The 18892-nt window shown below is 42.1% G+C and overlaps 2 protein-coding genes across 2 annotated transcripts in view; both read left to right on the top strand.

Moving 5' to 3' along the window:
* Positions 1-18892, top strand: part of TTN (titin) — a 240899-nt gene that overhangs the window by 34557 nt on the left and 187450 nt on the right. The window contains exons 42-45 of the mRNA XM_051623291.1: positions 863-1051; positions 5330-5386; positions 6485-12424; positions 16563-18683. Coding sequence (XP_051479251.1) covers positions 863-1051; positions 5330-5386; positions 6485-12424; positions 16563-18683 — 8307 coding nt within the window. The remainder of the gene's footprint in view (positions 1-862; positions 1052-5329; positions 5387-6484; positions 12425-16562; positions 18684-18892) is intronic.
* LOC127386163 (peroxidasin-like) lies at positions 1058-5321 on the top strand. Its single transcript, XM_051622757.1, has one exon. It carries the CDS (start codon positions 2670-2672, stop codon positions 3378-3380), a length of 711 nt encoding a protein of 236 aa, XP_051478717.1. The 5' UTR covers positions 1058-2669; the 3' UTR covers positions 3381-5321.

Raw genomic sequence — 18892 nt, 5'->3', positions numbered from 1 at the left:
GAAGGAAGGAAGGAAGGAAGGAAGGAAGGAAGGAAGGAAGGAAGGAAGGAAGGAAGGAAGGAAGGAAGGAAGGAAGGAAGGAAGGAAGGAAGGAAGGAAGGAAGGAAGGAAGGAAGGGAGGAAGGGAGGAAGGGAGGAAGGGAGGAAGGGAGGGAGGGTTTAAAAAAAAATTTCTGGTTCTGCTTTAGAATTTATACCACCTCTGAGGAAATGCATATTGGAAAGACTGGCACAGAATATAAGGATACTTTCATCTAGGTCCCCTTTCATAGAATAATAGAATTGTTTAGGTTGGAAAAGAGCTTTAAGGTCATCAATTCCAACCATAAACCTGACACTACTATGTCCATCATTAAACCATGTCCTTGAGTTCCACATCTACATGTCTTTTAAATACTTCCAGGGATGGTGAATTGACCACTTCCCTGGGTAGCCTGTTCCAAAGCTTGATAATCCTTTCAGTGAAGACATTTTTACTATTGAAAATTTCCTTTAGTGAATACTCTATAGTGATTACTGTATACAAATGGATATTCATACCTCTCACTTGTATAGTGAAAACCTTTTATATTAGGTTAGGTAATACATGATTGCAAATACAGTTGTTTGTTGGTATACAATATACAATTGGCTATTAATGTTTTCTGATGTCAGTAATAGCACACTATTCCACTGATCATACATTACCAAAGTAATACAAGGCACATTTAAGCTTAAAAACAAACAAACAAAACAAAACAAAAACAAAAACAACAAAAAAAACCCTTGAGATTAGGATTTCTGACAGATATAAATATGGTGTTTATTTACTAATGTAGTATCATAACTTAGATATTTTTTCTTCTTCCTATTGCTTGAGCAGATCTGAAAGTCTCTTGGTACAGCAAAGAGAGAGAGATCAAGCCATCACGTTTTTTTAGAATGACACAGTTTGAAGACTCTTACCAACTGGAGATTGCTGAAGCTTATCCAGAGGATGAAGGAATCTATACCTTTGTGGCTAGTAATTCTGTGGGCCAAGTGACAAGCACTGCTACCTTGAAGTTAGAAGGTACTGTGTGAAATTAAAGAAGATACCTTGTTCGGGTCACGTTCCAATACTAATCTTAATATATGCTGATGACTATATGTGAGTCATTGTCTGTCATGTTGTCTCTTAACTCAATTAATTGCTACCATTTACAATGTCCACAGCATACATTTATGTGTCCAAAATATAGGTGAGTCACAGGAAAACATTTTTTCAGTGTTCCATGCACCTCATCTTTTCATTTTCTCCAGTATTAGAATCTGTCATGCATCAAACATTGTAGAAACCTTCCATATGTGGAAGTGCTTTGCTTACACAGTCTTTGATTTGACTATGAGTAGAATCCAGTAAGAGATTTTGTATAAAATTAATGACTTTGAAAGTGTTGGAAAATATGTTAAATAGAGCGGTGTACCAGGTATTTGGGCAGCCAAAATAGTGTACATTTATATGAATTGATGAAATTTTGATCAAAATTTCAGAGCAGAAATATTGTCTGGAGAATATGCTATGTAAGTTCCATATTGTCCTTGATACTATTTAACTACAAATATTTTCTTTTCTTTTTGCAACAGATTTTATAAATGATGGATTAACATAATTCATGCTGTTAAGTTGTAAGTTAGGAAAAAAAAAATCTTGAATAAGAGAGAAAATTTCTTGTAGTGTAGAGTAAGAAATTAAAAGTTGACATGCTTCTTTTCAGGATTTAAAAAGGTTGAAGAAGTTACATCAGAGTCCCATTGGCATGTTCCTTCATCTGTTTCACTTAAGGAGGAGTCTGTTGGCCAAAGGCCCACCTTTATCCAGCCTATTTCAAACCGCAGGGTGTGCAGTGGGGAATCAGTCAGATTTCAAGCTAGAGTCTCTGGCATGCCCAAACCAAAAATCCAGTGGTTTCATAATCAACAACTCATGCTGCCAACAAAAGACTTAGTTTTCCACTTTGATGAGTCTACAGGCACAGCTATACTGATAATAGTAGATGCTTTTTTAGAGCATGCTGGCCAATACTCTTGCAAGGCAAGAAATAGTGCTGGAGAAACAACTTGTACAGCTACACTTACAGTGACTGCAGAAGGTAAATCCCCATTTTTACTTCAAAGGGATTCAGTTTGTTGTATACCACAGTTTTTACGTTGTTACTAATGTTCTTCTTTCCTTGTTTCACATTTTTTCTTTACTAGCTAATGTTAGTAGTACCTACCCTCTGTAACCCAGCCATTCTCTTATTTTCTGGTTAGGCTGTAACATTCAGAAATTTCAAATTTGTATATTGATATAGGTTAAAGAATATACTCATTTTACTGAAGGCATTCAGATTTTTAACACAAGTAATTAAGTGATCTTCATAGCACTGACGGAGATATTTTGCACTATCCTGTGGGGGAAGGGTGGGGGGAAACACCAAAAAACCCCACCAATACTTCAGTGAAAGAAGAGACAAGCGTCAACTGTCTATCAACTGCATGATTAGCTTAGGTGTCACTTGTCATTCATGTATGTGAATGGATAATCTTTGTGTCAAGAGTGTAGTGCATTTGGCATGCTGAGTTTTTGAATGAAGATCATTCATTTTCATCCTCCATGCTGTTTGATTTTGTTCAGAGCATGGCCTAGTAAAGTTCTTTAGATACTAATGCTGTTGTTATTTTTGTTACTTGATTACACAGTGCAAGACCTAGATAGGCAGATTTCTGGGAAAGATGTAAAAAAGTCTATCCGGTCACAGGCTATATCAGAACTTCATGTTGCTCCTCTCACAAAGAAGAACATCAAAACTTATAAAAAAGAATTTAAATCAGTGCAACAACCATCACAGGAATTGGGTGTACAGGTTTTTGAAAGTGTATCAGAAAGTTTGACCATGAAGGCTACAGCAGTTGAAGAAATGGAAGCCATACACACAACAATCCTTTCCCAAACATCGCAGAGCACCAGGATGTCTATGGTCACTGATCAGGAAATGAAAGATGTTCCTCCAAAGATTCTTTTACAGCTCAGAGACCTAACTGTAAAGTATGGTGACACTGCTCAGTTCATATGTGGCTTAGAAAATGAATTCTTCTCTGAATTTCTTTGGGCCCATGAAGGTGAAAGGATAGAAGTGTCAGAAAAACTGAAGATATCACAAAATGGAAATGTTCTACTGCTCACAATCCTAAATGTCCAGCTGCCAGATCAAGGACGGTACAGTTGTACTGTTTATAATGATTACGGAGGGACAACAACCACTGCAATACTAACAGTCAAAGGTGGTTATCTCGCTTGTAACATTATAACTTACCATTTGCAACTTCCTTATCACTGCTTAGAACTCACTCTTATTTCCTTTCTTATTAGTATTTAATAGAGAAAGCTCTAGTAATAATGCTTTGGAGTTTTCCTCCACATTTACAGCTCTATTCATAAGTGACGTGCAGTACAGGGAATTGGTATTGGAAGTTCATGCTTCTTTGGCAAGTCACAGATGTCTGAGGCTTTTTATTCCTCATATCCTGTATGATATGCAGTGAGTTGTAAAGCAAAACAGGCTAGTAGGAATTATTACATTTTGAGAATTCCTGAAGCTGGACTTTAAGAAAGATAAGAACGTCAGATAAGCAATGTTGAACTAGATACCTGATCATTTTAAACTCTGTGGGTCCAACTTGATTCCAATAAATCCAAGGTTCCATTTCCAAGTTTGGCAATATAGGCCAATGTATTTGAAAGGGTTAATGGATGCAAGTGTTGTATCACTGCACTAATGATTTGTCTTCTACCCTTTGCTCTCCCTGAGCTATAAGTATTTATTTTTGCTAAGTCTCCTTCCGCTTCTTCCTGACAGCAGCATATTAAAATAATAGTAGTGTTACCACTAGTGAAGACCTAAAAATATACTATCTCCACAGTGGACAGGTGATAATATTTCTGCTAAGCTCAAAGATTCAAGACCAGAAAACTAAGATGAATAATGAGGAAGCCATTGACCATGTTGATTTGGCTTTTACATATTGAAGTTTCCTTCTTCTCTCTTGAGCTGTGCAAAGCAGTTTATATAATCTTCTGCTGCTACTTTCTAAATAGAGGCTTTCAATTAAAAATAAAGATGTGTTTTGTATTAGGCACTGCAGACCAATTCTTAGGCCCATGGAAGCCCTATAGGCTTAATTGATACCTAGAATTAGCCCAGCAGGAATAGAGCTCTTCAGTGTGTATTCACTCATGCTTAATAGCATTGTTGTAGCACTAATATGCTAGACTTTCTTTCAGTACTAATTACTGGGGTTTTTCCTCTCTCAGTATAAGGATATTTTTTATTCCTGCAAAACATGTGATCTAATTCTTTTCCTGACTTTATTCTTACCTAGCAAAAGAAGCACAAGCCAAAGCAGTAACAAAAATTACCCTTGAATCAGATACTAAAAATGTTAAAGCAGCCAATGATTGTCAGTTTAAAGTATCTGAAGTTAAGCAAGAATCTTCCAAGAAAACTTCGAGTTTGTTTGTATCTACATCCCAAAGACCCTATGAAACTGAGAAGCAAAGAAACAGAGTCTACTATCCTGATGTTGTGCCATGTGAAGCCATCACAGAAACTGATGCCGAAGCACCAGAGTTTCTTGAAACTCTGCCTTCAGAAACCACTGTACAAGAAGGAGATGATGTATTACTCTTTTGTATAACGAAGGGTGTGCCTACACCTTGTGTGGTGTGGCTGTGCAATCAGCTAATAGTTGAGGAGTCTGCATTGTGTTCCTTAAAACATGATGGGCCACTGTGCAGTTTAAGATTGTTGAAAGTTGGTCAGAACCATAAGGGTATATACAAGTGCAGAATAGCTAATCCTGCAGGACAAGCCGAGTGCAGCACCCATCTCAGAGTGACAGGTTGGCAACTGCATGTTCCTTCCAAGATTCAATCCCTTGTGCATAGCATCATTGCATTCCAGTACATTCATTCCCCTAGGAGATGATAAAGAATGAGAAGCATTTCATTAGTCTGTGGATTGTTTAATATTTTCTTCAGGGATTTAAGGCATGATAAAGGCATGTTACATTAGAAACTTTTCCCCACCCTGCAAAAGTGAAAACAAATCTTATAGAAAAGTGTACAAACAAGTTTGAAAGCATTTGATATACTCTGTTCTCAAAATTTATCAAGTGTTTGTATTGTCTGGCATGCATTTAATGCATTTATGTGTATGTATGTGTGAATATCTGTATATTTGCAACAGAGATTGGAAGTTTTTACTACATAAAGTGTTGATTGACATATTTAGCAACTATAGCTCAAAAATATGTCTTTTTATTCTAGTTCCTGAAAAAATCATTCATGAGAAACTGGAAGAAGAGATTGAAATGGAAGTGAAAGGTACAGTCACCAATGATGTTACACTGAATAATTATTACCATGAATAAGTAACATTATGAAAAGCTTTTATCTGCTTACATGTAGTGTCTGAAGGGGAAAGAAAGACACACTTGAAAGCATATTAGAACATGTTGCATGTTTGTTTTGATATGCAAAGGGTTACCTGCATTATAAGGTTATTTAAGTTTTAAAATATGTTTAAAACTTCAAATTTATAATTTTGCAGCCATATTCTTAACGTTTACTTCATGCTTTGCAGCTGTTCACAAAGCTTTTATTTGTTCAATTTCCTTTTGAATGCATGGAAGAGTTTACTTCAGAAGGAAGTTATACAAATATGAATTATATTATTTTAAAACAAGTTAGCAACCTAACATCAGTTCAGTGGACACTATAGGATCGATGGATGAAGTATACTAGAAAGCATTTGTTGTTTAGGATACATGAAAGCTACACATTCCCATTGATTCCTTGCACCTTATTTACATGCATTAATTCATCATTATACATCTCTTACCCTGGCTTGCAGATAGCATATGTGGTTCATGTTGCTTGCTTTTTTCCCTGTGCATAACACTGTGAAGTTAGTGGCTGTATTAGTTCGAATAAACGCCTTCTCATTTCATGTTAGCTAATTGCTTACTTTTTAAAAAAATATATTTCAAAATATTTTTTCTCAATTGTTTGACCATTTGATCTACAAACAGAAAGGTCAGAAAGGGCGTTTATTCTACTGTCTGCAAGTCAGGTAAGATTTTCTTCTTTGCCACTCAAAGACGCACAGCTTTTCCAGGCAGCAAAAACATACATGCAGAAGAACGTATTATTTTGAAATTCGTTTTTGCTTGTTCAAGAAGAAATTTCCACAGTCTGAAGAAAGAACAGACAAGGAACGATTTTCGTGTCAATCTTTAAAACAGAGCAAGGCGTTGCGTTTATTCGAACAAATATGGTGAGTGAATTACTTTTTTTTTCCTGGGTGTGTGATGAAATCTCTTGCATGCCCATTTTTAAATTCAATATATTACTATTTTATTTTTTTCAATCAGAGGGCAGGCAGAGTATGACATGTTGTAATCCATTCTCCTTGTCTTGCAGAGCAGCACAGCAAGGTGAACCTCGAGGGACTTGGGTCGGCAGCGGTGCAGGCTGGCACCCAGAACTGTAAACCTACCTTCACACAGGGCCTCAAGTGTAGGTCTGTCTTGGAAGGGGACCCTGCACTCTTCCAGTGCAGGCTGGTGGCATGCCCGACACCCCACATGGCCTGGTTTCACAACAACCGGCCGGTTGTACAGGACTGCCGCAAGGTGATCCTCACTGAGAGTGAGGAGCACATGCACCATGCCAGCCTGGAGGTGCGGGATGTGAGGGAGCACGATGCTGGCAGCTACAGGGTATTTGCCATTAATAGTGAGGGTTCATCTGAGTCCACTGCCTCGCTGCTGGTGACACGCAGGGGGGAGCAGCAGGGCTTGGTTTTCACAAGGAAAGCAGAGTGGATGCAGAAGCACTGGGAGTGCCTGCTGCAGCAGCAACAGGAGGACCGGCTGCGGGTGGTGCTCCGTTGCACTGGCTCACCCTTTGACAAGGGGCAGGAGGCTGAGCAGTTGCTTGGGAACCTCTCCCCAGCCCGGGGCATGGTACGAACCATCCGTTTCCAGAGGCTGCCACAAGTAGGGCCTCACTGTCCAGGGCTGGCACACAGTAGAGAGCACAGCAGCACAGTGGTGGGTGCTGAGGAGCTGCTGGATGAGGAGATTCGTTGGAAGCTGCAGCGGCTGCGGGAGGCAAAGAGGGCAGCACTGAAAAAGAAGCAGGAATCTCTTATGTCCATGTCACAGGGAGGTCCTCCTGGGAAGCCTCGCCCACCTGAAGTGACTGCCAAAATGGATGGCTCAGACCCTCTTGCAGTGCAGGCAATGAAGGAGTACCCCAGGCACAAGACAGTGGGGGAGAGGTGGCAGAGGCCAGGTGGGCTCCTGGAGCCCTGCCCACCCCTCTTTGTCCAGGAAGTCAAGCCCCAGGTGGCTGTTGAGGGGCAGAGATGCACCTTCTCCTGCCTCTTCCATGGCCGTCCACAGCCCACAGTAGCTTGGTACAACAACAACAAGCCCGTGGGACGCATCTGGGGCACAGCTGTTAACACTACAGGATGCCGCTCTACACTGACCTTCCCATCCCTGCTCTTACAGCATGGTGGCACTGTCACCTGCGTGATCTTTAACCCGCTTGGCACAATCAGCACCTCGGCTGCACTCTGTGTGAGGCCACGAATGTCTGCCTATGAGGTCACAAAGAAGGAGGAAGAAGAATGGAAGAAAGAGGAGGAGAAAGCGAAGGAGGAAGAAAGGGAGAAAGAGAAGGAGGTGGTGGAGAAGGAAAAGGTGGTGGAGGAGGAAAAGGTGAGCGAGGAGGAAGAGGAAGTAGACCTGCCCTTTGCAGCTGAGCAGGGACTGCCAAACACAGTTCCAGACTCAGACTTGCTGTCACTGCCTGTGGAAATCAAAATTACTGCTCCCACTCCAATACCAGAGCAAGACACAGAGATGAGGGAGACTATGCAGCTCTCTTCAGACCAGGTTGCTCCTACTATAAAGCACAAGTTCAAATTTTCTTTTGATGTGGGAAATGAGCCACCCCAAATTGTGGCAGAAACCCCCTCACACATTCATTGCCATGAAGGGGAGGCAGTGGTGTTGGAGTGTGCTGTGTCTGGGCAGCCCAAACCAGCTGTGGCCTGGTCCCTGAATGGCCAGAGCCTCTCTGCCAGTGAGAGGCTGAGGCTTGAGGAAGGCAAGAATGGCGTACACCGCTTACACATGGCAGCAGTGTCTGTCATGGATGCTGGGAGGTATTGTTGTGTGGCCACAAATGTGGCTGGAACAGCACAGACTGCTTCTGAGCTGACAGTGCAGCCCAGTACACCCAGGTTGTATAGCAAGGATAGAGGCACTGAGGAACTGCCTGCTGTGGACCATGTTCTGCACCTCCAAGGCTTCAGCACACTTGGGAAGGTTGAAGAGGAACATATCACATGCTCCAAGGAGGAGGAAGCTCACTTACCCTGGTCCCTGACGCTGTCTCCATCTCCTGGTGAGCAGCTGGAAAAAGAGTGTGAGAAAACATCTCACTTAATGGAAAGTGAGATGGAGGAAACAATGCTGTTGGATATCACAGAAGTTTATGCTAGGCAAGAAATGGGTTATACAGAAGAAAGTGTGAGGGATACAGATGGTATTTCTGACATGAGGGAGCACAGGGGAAAAGCTGCCTGTGAGGAGCACAGCTTTGGAATTGATGCTGCTGAGCTACACACCAGCACATCCAGGGAAGACCATGAACTGGTGGCCAAAGACTCAGGTCACTTCTCAGAGGAGCTGGAGGTGGAAGCAGACAAGGTGGTACCATGTGCAGATAGTGTGTCTTGGGACATCTTGGAGTCACCGTTTATGGAAGTTAAAGGGCAAACACATACTTCTGAGCAGTCTGCTCTGGCAAGGGAGTGTGAGGATGCACAATTTTTCGTTCCTGTATCACCTGTGGTGCGAGAGGACAGAGATGTTTACATGGAGGAGAGCAATACCCCTGCCTGGGAGGAAATCTCTCCCAGTGTGCCTCTTACAGAAGAGTCAAGTGTGCCACACTTGCAGGACAGCATTGCAAGAACACCCACAAAGGACAAGTTTGGCTTTTATGAGCTCTGTACAGAAGAGCAACAGGAGGAGCAGGCCAAGGAGCAAGAGAGGTCAGTTGATATTGACGAAGTCACTGAGGTTGATGATCATCTTTGTAAAGAGGAAATTATTTATTCTGGGGATGCTGTACACTGGGAAACGCACAATGACGGACAAATGCTGCAAGAAATGGAGTCTGATGCAGGCAGCTCTTTGGATCTAATTCTCACTCCTCCTGCCATAGAAAATTCACGTAAGGATTTTACTAAGGAAGTTGAAGTTCACCTCGAAGAAGTGCATTTCAAGGAGCAGCCTTTGCCATCTGTGACTAAAGAGACCAATATCACATTTGATCTGAAGAAGTTTGTAGAGTCTTTCTCAGCTGCAGAGACTGTGGACACAGAAGAGGAAGAAACCCCCACAGCTCTGGAAAATGTGGAGGTAGGAGTGTTTGGGCTCATCTCCCCTCTGCACCAGCATGATGTGCTTGTGGAAGAGATGTCTCTGAGTGAGGAGCTATGTCAGAGCTACAGAATGCAACAGGAGGAGGTCGATGCCCAGGAAAAGGCACAGCCAAGAGAAGTCAGAAGGGCTGATTTGAAACTCCCTAATGAGGACCTTGGCAACATCATGACATCTGCTGAAGATAGATCTTTTACTGAAGCGACTAATGAGTCAGAGATGAGTGTCTGTGGGAAGGATTCTCCTGAGGAACAAATACATAGTTTTCTAGTGGAGTCCACAGCAGATTCCCAAATAGGAGTGCAGGAAACACATGTGTGGGAGAGTGGGGAACAACTGGAGACCACAGACTCCCAGAGTGACAGCTTCATCATCGACTTGAAAGAAGCTGCACGGGAAAAGAAACCCCAGACTGGGCATCAGGCTGAGGAGGAAGAAAGTTCTGGAATAGAGGTCTTTGAGAGAGGAATGAGCCGTTCCGCCTATGAGGTAGAAAGTACAGATTCCTCTGAGGAAATACCCAGGGACACCCAGCAGGAACCAGACACAACCAAGGGCTTCTCTTTTGGGCAACTCTTTCTTGGTTTAATAATGGATGACACTGTGGCACAGAAGGAGCAAAGGAAGGAGTCTTGGAGCAAGAAGAGAAGTCCTACTGAGGAAGCCTCTGAAAATAGCCTGGATGGAGAAGGACTATGGGATGATGTTTCTGCAGGTCCAGAGCCCACTGCTGTTCAAGCCTCAGAGCTGGAACCTGACTTGTCCCTGACCAAATATTTAAGGTCATCTGGGATGCAGGAAACTCCAGATCTCAAAGGCACACTTCAGAATGAGCAGCGAGAGACCATCACTTCACTGGAAGTAGAGGAGGTTACCTTCAGCATGGTTTATGAATATTACAACAATCAACAGGAACTCATCCGGCCCTTCTCTCCTGAGTCAGAAATGTCTATAGAGCTGGAGAGTGGGAGTGGAGAAGAGTCGCCTGATTCAGACCGCTTCTACACACCTCCCTCCTCAGTGGAGATTTTTGAAACTGCTTCATCAGCATCCTACCACACACCGCTCAGCACGCCTGAGCGCTACTCCACACCATCTGAGGGTACAGGATACAGCACACCACCTGAGCGCTACTCCACACCCTCTGAGGGTTCAGGGTACAGCACACCACCTGAGCGCTACTCCACACCCTCTGAAGGTTCAAAATGCAACACACCCTTGGACCACTACTTCACACCCTTTGAGGGACCCTACTCTGCATCAGGGGACAGCACACCACCAGAGCGCTACCGGACACCCACTGGGGAGTATATGGATGCCCTAGCCATGCTTCCTCTCTCTGAAAGAAGGCAGCAGCCTCCAGACCAGCCACAGGCTGAGATATTTAAGACCCCCTGTGAAGCCCTGGAGCCATCAGACAGAGAGATGCCACCCGCATTCCTCAAGGCCTTGAGTGGGAGGAGGCTGTATGAGGGTAGCACTCTGAGCTTTGTGGCCGAGGTGATGGGTGTTCCCAAGCCAGACGTGAAGTGGTACCATAATAAATCTCTGTTGGAAATGAATGAGAGAGTGCGGATAGAGAAGGATGGTGAGAAATGTGTGCTGCAGATCACTAATATCCAAAAAGCTGATGGAGGAGATTATCTGTGCCATGCAGTGAACATTGTTGGAGAAGCTAAAAGTATTGCACAGGTGGTAGTTTTGTCTGAAGATGGGCGGTCACTAGCATTGCCACCCCCTGTCACCCACCAGCATGTTATCCACTTTGATATGGAGCAAAACACATCTTCAAGGTCACCTTCACCTCAAGAAATCCTCCTGGAAGTGGAGTTGGATGAAAATGAGGTGAAGGAGTTTGAAAAGCAGGTCAAAATCATAACCAGCCCTGAGTTTAGCCCAGATAAGAAGAGCATGGTGGTTTCCCTCGATGTCCTTCCACTTGCCTTGTTGGAGCAAGCTGCAGGGTTGGGTGCAGAAGAGAATGAGGATGTAAAAATCGATTTTCAAGTAACTGAAATGCCTCCCCGCTTTGCTGTGCCCTTGACAGATGTCACAGTGACGGAAGGCTTGGAGGCAGTGTTTGAGTGTGTGGTAACAGGTACACCTGTTCCAGTTGTGCAGTGGTTCACAGGTGACACCTGTGTGACATCTGCCAGAGGGAAGTATGTTGTGAGTCAGAAGGAAGGACTTCACAGTCTGAAGATCCAAAATGTAGGTCCTTCTGATGGTGGTTGGTATCACTGTCAGGCAATCAATAAGCTGGGAGAAGCAATGTGCAAAGGCTCCCTCATAGTCATGGCTCAGCAGGGAGCAAGTGCTAAGGCAAGTGGTGAGATAGTCATGTGCAGTGAACCACACAGAGCCCAGAAGTGTGAATTGCTTTTGAATAAGACTGTGAGCTTGGGTGACCAGTCAGAAATAGAGCTGGAGTTTGAGTTTGAGCCACATGTAGACGACTCAGAGAAAGCAATCCGACTGCTTGCAGTGACTCAAGAAGAGCAGGAAGTGGAAGGGGAGAAGTGTGTAAATGTTAATTTTGATGTGTTTGCAGAGCCATCCCAGGAGGAACAGGTTGAATTTAGGGCAGAGGACTCAGAGAGCTGCAGCTTTGAGTTTCATGTCACAGAAGCCCCTCCCAAATTTCTGAGGGTCATTTCTGACTACAGTACATTTGTAGGTGCCTCAGCATGCTTCCAGTGTCTCGTGACTGGTTCCCCCCACCCAAGTGTCCGCTGGTACAAGGATGGGGTGTTGTTGGAAGGGGACAGGTACTGTGCACAGGAAGAGCAGGGGGGCTCTCATAGCCTTATGATTGAAAACCTGATGCAAAGTGACAGTGGGCAATACAAATGTATAGCTACTAACAGGGCAGGAACTGCTGAGACTTGTGCTGTATTAACATTATACTAAATTTCCATCATTTATTTCAGAGTTTCTTTTGAAACACTAAATATTTTTATGCTGTTTTTCACTGCAGGTAAAAATGCAGCACTCACTTTAGGGGCATTGTTTTTCATCTCTTTAGGGATGAAAATCACTCTACGTGGGCATATTTCTGTCTCACTTAAACTTGCCTTTAATGGGGAACTTAAGTGAGATTTAATCTGTGCATAGGTCTTGTGTACACTTTCAGGCTTCTTCCAAGCTCCTTACTCATTCTTGTAATGGTAGTTTAAGTGTAGGACTTTTTTTTTTTTTTTTTTTTTTTTGTATAGTGTACATATTCTTCTGTGTCTGTAACAGTGTAATTATTACTGTTTTATGTAGGCTAGAAATCACTTGAAAATGTAGAAAGCATATTTTTCTTGTAACCTAAAGGTATGGAATAATAACTTAGGGTTGCCATTTAGTTTGGATATAGTTCTGTGAAAGAACACGTAAAATTTCATATTCCCCCTTCTCATAACATTGTGTCAAAACATGTGAGCCTCACGGACTCAAACCTTTGTTTACAGTTTCTATCACTGCAAAATCCTTACATCTGTGGGCCTCATTCTACTGACTCTTGGAACTAAATGGCTTTATGGCATTATGCTGTTGTAAAGAAAAGCAACAGAATGGGAAGAAAATGAAAGTTTGCATTAGCAGAGACTGGACAGGATGGTTTTTCTCTATTAGCAAGTAGTAAACTTGAAAACATATTTTGTACTGTATCTTTAGAAGCTAAAGGGAAAGAAGAGGGAGCATAATAAATCAATTATGTACCTGTAAATTTGTTAAAATAATTTCGATTGTCCCCATGTTCCAATGTAATTAATAAAAAATGCACAGTCACAAAAAATGAGAGGTTTTTATGCAGTATTCTTGTTTCACATTAGAACTAAATCTCTACGTATTCCTTTTTCCCTTTTTTTTTGTTTTTTCTTAGTAACAGTTAAGTGTGCTATGTGTTAAGATGACCAGAAAGAAGTAGAATACATTCAATTGTTATCTGTGGCATTTTCTCAGCAGAAGAGATTTTTACATTAATGTTCTCAATCTGCATATATTTTTTTTAATTTAAAATATCGTTAATATTTAGGGGGAGAAATCAGCAGTAGCTGGCATAATTAAATCAGAACTAAATCTATTTTACATGAACAATGATAAATTGATTAAGAAAATATCTTAAAAGTATGAAAATTATTCATTAATGCTTAACTCTCTAAGGCATGTGCCATCTTTTTGGCTATCCATATGCCAAGGTGAAACCTTGAGTTCAATAATCCTAAACAAAATTATTTTTGCTTTGATTACCTGTTCATAAGTTTCTTCCTGTTATTTAAAACATACTCTCAGTTGTCCTGAAAGCTGCTTTAAGGAGCATGGTGATTTATAGCATAAAAGAACTATTGCTATAATGCATTGTTATGTTCATGTGTATTCTTATTTCTGAGTTTCATGTGTCCTCACAATGAGATCAGCCTGCCCCAAAAACTCGATAATCTTTAACACTATCCCATACTAACCCTTTTATCAAAAGATTCACCTTGCCCAGTGGTGTTGTCCAATGCAAATGTAAAGTCAGGAGTCGCAAGCTGTAATGACCTAGTACATAGGGTAAATGACTGGAGTGGTTAGTGGCCAGTACTAATGTGTCACTTAAGTTTCTTCCCAGTCCTGACCCCATGATAAACATTTAACATTTGTAGGTTGTGAAAAGGCAGATAATAATTGTGATTTCTCGTAGGTAGTGGTAGTAGGAAAGTGAGGCATGAGTGTCTGACCCAATGTTGTGCTGGGAAAGAATTGCTTCATAATGTGTCCTTAATCCATTCCTTGTGTAGCTGTGTGCCACTAACTGATTCATTAGACAGCAGAGGTCCCTAGGGAAGTTGGCATGAATTGTCTAATACATCAGTTGTGACATGAGGGGGCTTTTAGGTCCAAAGCCAAAGAGGTCAGAGGCCCTTTGTTTAGGTCCTAAGCAATTGTGATGAATGTTTAATTTGCACATAAAGGAATTGAAATTTTTAGTAGAAACAGGCACATAATTTGTTTTCAAAGCCATAAGCGAAACAGGTCCAAGTTCATGTTTGCATCTGAAACATATATGGCCCAGCATCTTTATTTCTACCTGTGTAGTAGTGTTTGTGGTTTATGTAAGGTTAAGTCTTGTTTTAAGTTTCATACATTAACCAGGACAATTATCATGTGCTTATGGAGAGACAAAGTCTCACCTAAGCTACAATGATAGAAATCTAAAGTAACTGTAGTTTTGGATAAACTAACTCTAGGAAAACTGTTATAGCTTAGAGCCATGATTGACCATCTCTCATCAAAATTTTGTACTTTCATAGGAATCACAAAACTCACAATTTGTCAGGTCTAATGTCGTCTTCATTTCTACAAACCAAATATCTTAAAAAGATGAATATGTTTGTTTGTCATCAATGTGTATTGAGTGTTAACATGTATGGTTAATTTGTGAAATAAATATGTAAATGATTTAAGTCCATTGCTTCCTGTACTTTATTCATTTCACAAACATACCTAAAATATGGAAAAAATATCTGTATAGCTTTTCTGTCAAAAATATCCAGGAACACACAACAGTGCATTAAGTTTTGCTACACTCTTGTATATAAAGCATTCTCACACATATTAGCATAGGTTCCATTCTGCAATTTTGGTACTTTATTATGGGCCCAATTCACCACCAATTTTCAAATTTGCTAGCACATTGTATTCCTGAGAAAACTGCCCTACAGTTTTAACAGGGCTGGTAAGAAATGCTCAAGTATTCATTATTTATTTATTTATTTATTTATTACCTGAGCATCTCTTCTCTGTAGTTAATCACTGTATGCACTGTGCTATGTCATGTATGTGATGCTATTTGTGGCAAAATTAATAATTGCTAAACCACTGAGAAAGAACTGAGTATAGCATATTCTGTTCTTCTGTGTAGTTTTTATTGGAGTGCAACATAAATTATTATCTCACAAAAAGTTTTTTAATTTAGGACAATGTAATTGAGAGACTTATCAAGGTTATTAGAGTGCCTAGAGACATTTAGCCACTTACATTTCTTTTGTTCTTCTTTAACAACTCTTTCCAGCATCAAATACTGTAGACGTTAACTCAGCAAACTTGATTCAGCGAGGACAGCAGGATTTGATCTCCTTTTTTGTTTTTGTGCTGTGCTTTTTATTGATGGCTTTTTCCATTCCTGAGAATCTCAGTTTTCATTGTTGTTTCTAGTGTTGTCTGCAGAGAATCACGTTCTTGACGTCTGCTTCCTCTCATTTTTAAATCACCATTAGAATAACACAGCTCAACACATAAATGTCTAAATTCAGAAATGGAAGAAAAACCTTTTAACTGTTCTGTTCTCTTTTTCTCTGGTATTTTGGGAGTTTTAATATGCGCTATTGTGATAGGGAGGAGTTTAAAAGCAGAGATTTAAATCAATGACATTATATCAAGGATGGAAGCTCATTATTAATAATGGTGTTGTAAGCATAGGGGTCTAATGACAAAAGCAGAACAAAACTGATAAGAGAGAGGTAATATCTTAGTGTATTAGAAAAATACAAAATTGAGAGAGAAGAACTAACTGCATCATAAGAAAGACTGTGTGCTTAAAAGTTTGTGTTATTTTTCCAATCCTAATTCTGTGATTCTGCTTTTTCTTGTTACTTTGAACTAAACTAGGGTCTTAGCACTGCTCTGCTGTAATTATTTGTAGAAGTGTACACACAAATAGGTATGATATAATTTAATTATATTTGTGAAATACACCAATATTGTTTGAGTGTTACTTACACTGTACACCCTGTTGTATATGCCTAAGCCATACTGTGATGTCAGGTTTAAAGAGACACCCATGCTAATCCAGATGGGAATTTCATAAGTAACCTGACAGCCCAGTATGCCTTGCTGGTTTTGCCAGGTGTGTATTTAGAAGCAAAAGGAAGTCATGTTGATTGTTAACTGCTGTACACTATTAGAAATCCTCTATATATACAAAAGTAGTTGTGCTAACACTGTTTATTGCTATGTAGAAGTATTCTCTTAAACATCCTGGTAAAATTAAACAATTTTTTTCCATGCAGACATCGCTAGCTCTCTTACTGGGCCTTCTGAGGAAGGAAGAAGTGAAGGCTACAGCAGCGGCCTTCAGTTGCCTGATAGAGAGAAAACACTTGAATTAGAGCCTGAAAAACCAGTTTATTCTAGCAAAGCAGGGATGAAAATGGAGAAAGCGGGCAAAGCCCCTGTTTTCCTCAAACAGGTCTCAAATGTTGAAGTCTGTCAGGGAGATGTAGCTAAGCTCTCTGTTACTGTTGCTGGCACCCCCACACCCAAAATCCAGTGGTTTTTCAACAGCAAGAAGCTAAATCCATCCATGGACTGTAAGTTAGTGTTTGCTGGCAATGATCACAGCCTCATTCTCCCATATGTGGATGTGCAGGATGAGGGTGAGTATACATGTGTGGCCAGCAATGTACATGGTGAGACCACATGTAGTGCCCACCTCCAGGTGCGGCAGCGGCTACCAGAGGTCCCTTGCTTTGTCAGGGAGCCTGACAGTGTGCAGTGTGCGCCAGGCTTCACTGCAGTCTTTGAGTACACCGTGGCTGGGGAGCCACGCCCTGATGTGCAATGGTTCAAGGGGAGTGAGCCGCTGTTCTCTGATGCAAATCATTCTGTTGCTCACCACCCTGATGGCTCAGGCTCCCTGACACTGCGAGAGTGCACGGAGGAGGACACTGGGCTCTACACGTGCAGGGCAGTGAACACTGTGGGCAAGGCCACATGCTCTGCTGAGCTCCTTGTGCTGTCTGAGGAGCATGCTGTGTGCAGGCAGGATCCAGCCTTGCAGCACTCTGCAGTGGCAGAGGACCAAAGCTCCCTCTCCTATGAGGAGGTTGGTGAGCTTCCTGTCATGGAAGGAGCACTCAGCCTTGAGGCCATGAGGGAGCCTCCAGCCCTCCTTCAGCTCCAGATGAGCCAGGTGGAGCATGTGCTGCCCAGGGAAGACATCTTGCCTGGCCTGCCACCAGCCTGCCTGGCTGCACAGAGTGTTGAAGAGATGCTCTCCCAGGTGGCCACAATACAAGAGAGCAGCAGACTCCTGGCAGAGCCACTGGAAACCCTACCTGCTGGCTCCCAGACTGTGGTGCCTGCAGCAGTGGTGGAGCCACAAATGCCAGGCCACCTTGGGACTGTAGCTGCACAGATACTCTTGCCCAAAGAGGAAGTCCTTCCCAAAACATCAGAGCAAATGGCTGCTCTGAAGACAGAATCTTCCCAACTTCTACAGGTTTCAAGCACCACTGAGAGCCATGCCATAGATGGTGACCAAATCCAGCTCCTTGGGGGTTTCCAGGCAATGCAAGGTGAGCTGAAGACTGAACCCAGATTTCCCTCTGAATTGGCCTTCACGGGAGGCAAAGCTGTCCCTCTAGAGAACATTTCTTCCCTGGAAGCAGCAGAGGAAGATTTTGCTGCAAGAATCCATGAGGGACAGGCTGTGAGATTTCCCTTGGTGCTAGAAGAAAACCAGACCCTGGAGGAGGAACATGTAATCGATCTTGCCAGCCCACTTAGACAGCACCCAAAGGCAGAGAAACATTCACCCAAAGCAGGAAAATCCTATGATGAAATCTCTGAGCAGGAGCCCCAGCAGGCTGATAAGACTATGGAGGCAGAAATACCACTGGAGCAGCCTTTGTCTGTACAAGTAACCAACACTGTGATGGGGCATAGTCAAATCAAGGATGTGGGTGCAGCTGCAGCCACTGCTGATGTAGCCTCTGCAGATGTTCCTATTGGGGCACCCACAGAAATGCTGAAAAGGAAGGAGAAAAGGGAAGAAATATGTGAGGAAGAGAGCAGAGATGGTCTGGAGAATAGAGCTGGGAAGTCAGAAGATGAACTGGGCAAAGAGAGTTATCCCATCATACTCAGAAAATTGGTTGATACTGTTGTGCAGGAAGAGGAAACTGTCAGTCTGGTGTCTGTCATAACAAATGTCAGAGAGGTGAACTGGTACTTTGAGGGTAAACTGGTGTCTTCAGGCGACAAATTCAAGTGTTTGCAAGATCAGGACACATACACGCTAGTAATAAGCAAAGTGTGCGGGCAGATTCACCAAGGAGAGTACACCTGTGAGGCACTGAATCAAGGTGGAAAAAGAGCAACAGCAGCAAAACTCACAGTTGTTAAAAGAGGTTGGATTATGGGGATATAGTGCTGCCTTTCTGATACACTGCTTTACTAATGAAACTGCCCTACTATGTGTCTGTATCTCTGGATACAGAGACAATATTAATATCCTCATGCCACTAATCAGAGAGACTCATTTGTTTCTTTAGTCTCCTTTTACCAGCTTACCACTGTCTTTTGTCAGGAACTTAGTTGCTTCCTGTTCTCTTCACAC

This window comes from Apus apus, chromosome 6, assembly GCF_020740795.1.
Source record: "Apus apus isolate bApuApu2 chromosome 6, bApuApu2.pri.cur, whole genome shotgun sequence".
Lineage (NCBI taxonomy): Eukaryota > Metazoa > Chordata > Aves > Apodiformes > Apodidae > Apus > Apus apus.
This window is presented reverse-complemented; position numbering and strand designations above follow the sequence as displayed.

Excerpts from the sequence above, each read along its gene's own strand:
- LOC127386163 (XM_051622757.1), top strand. The coding sequence starts at position 2,670 with ATGCTGTTGTTATTTTTGTTACTTGATTACACAGTGCAAGACCTAGAT.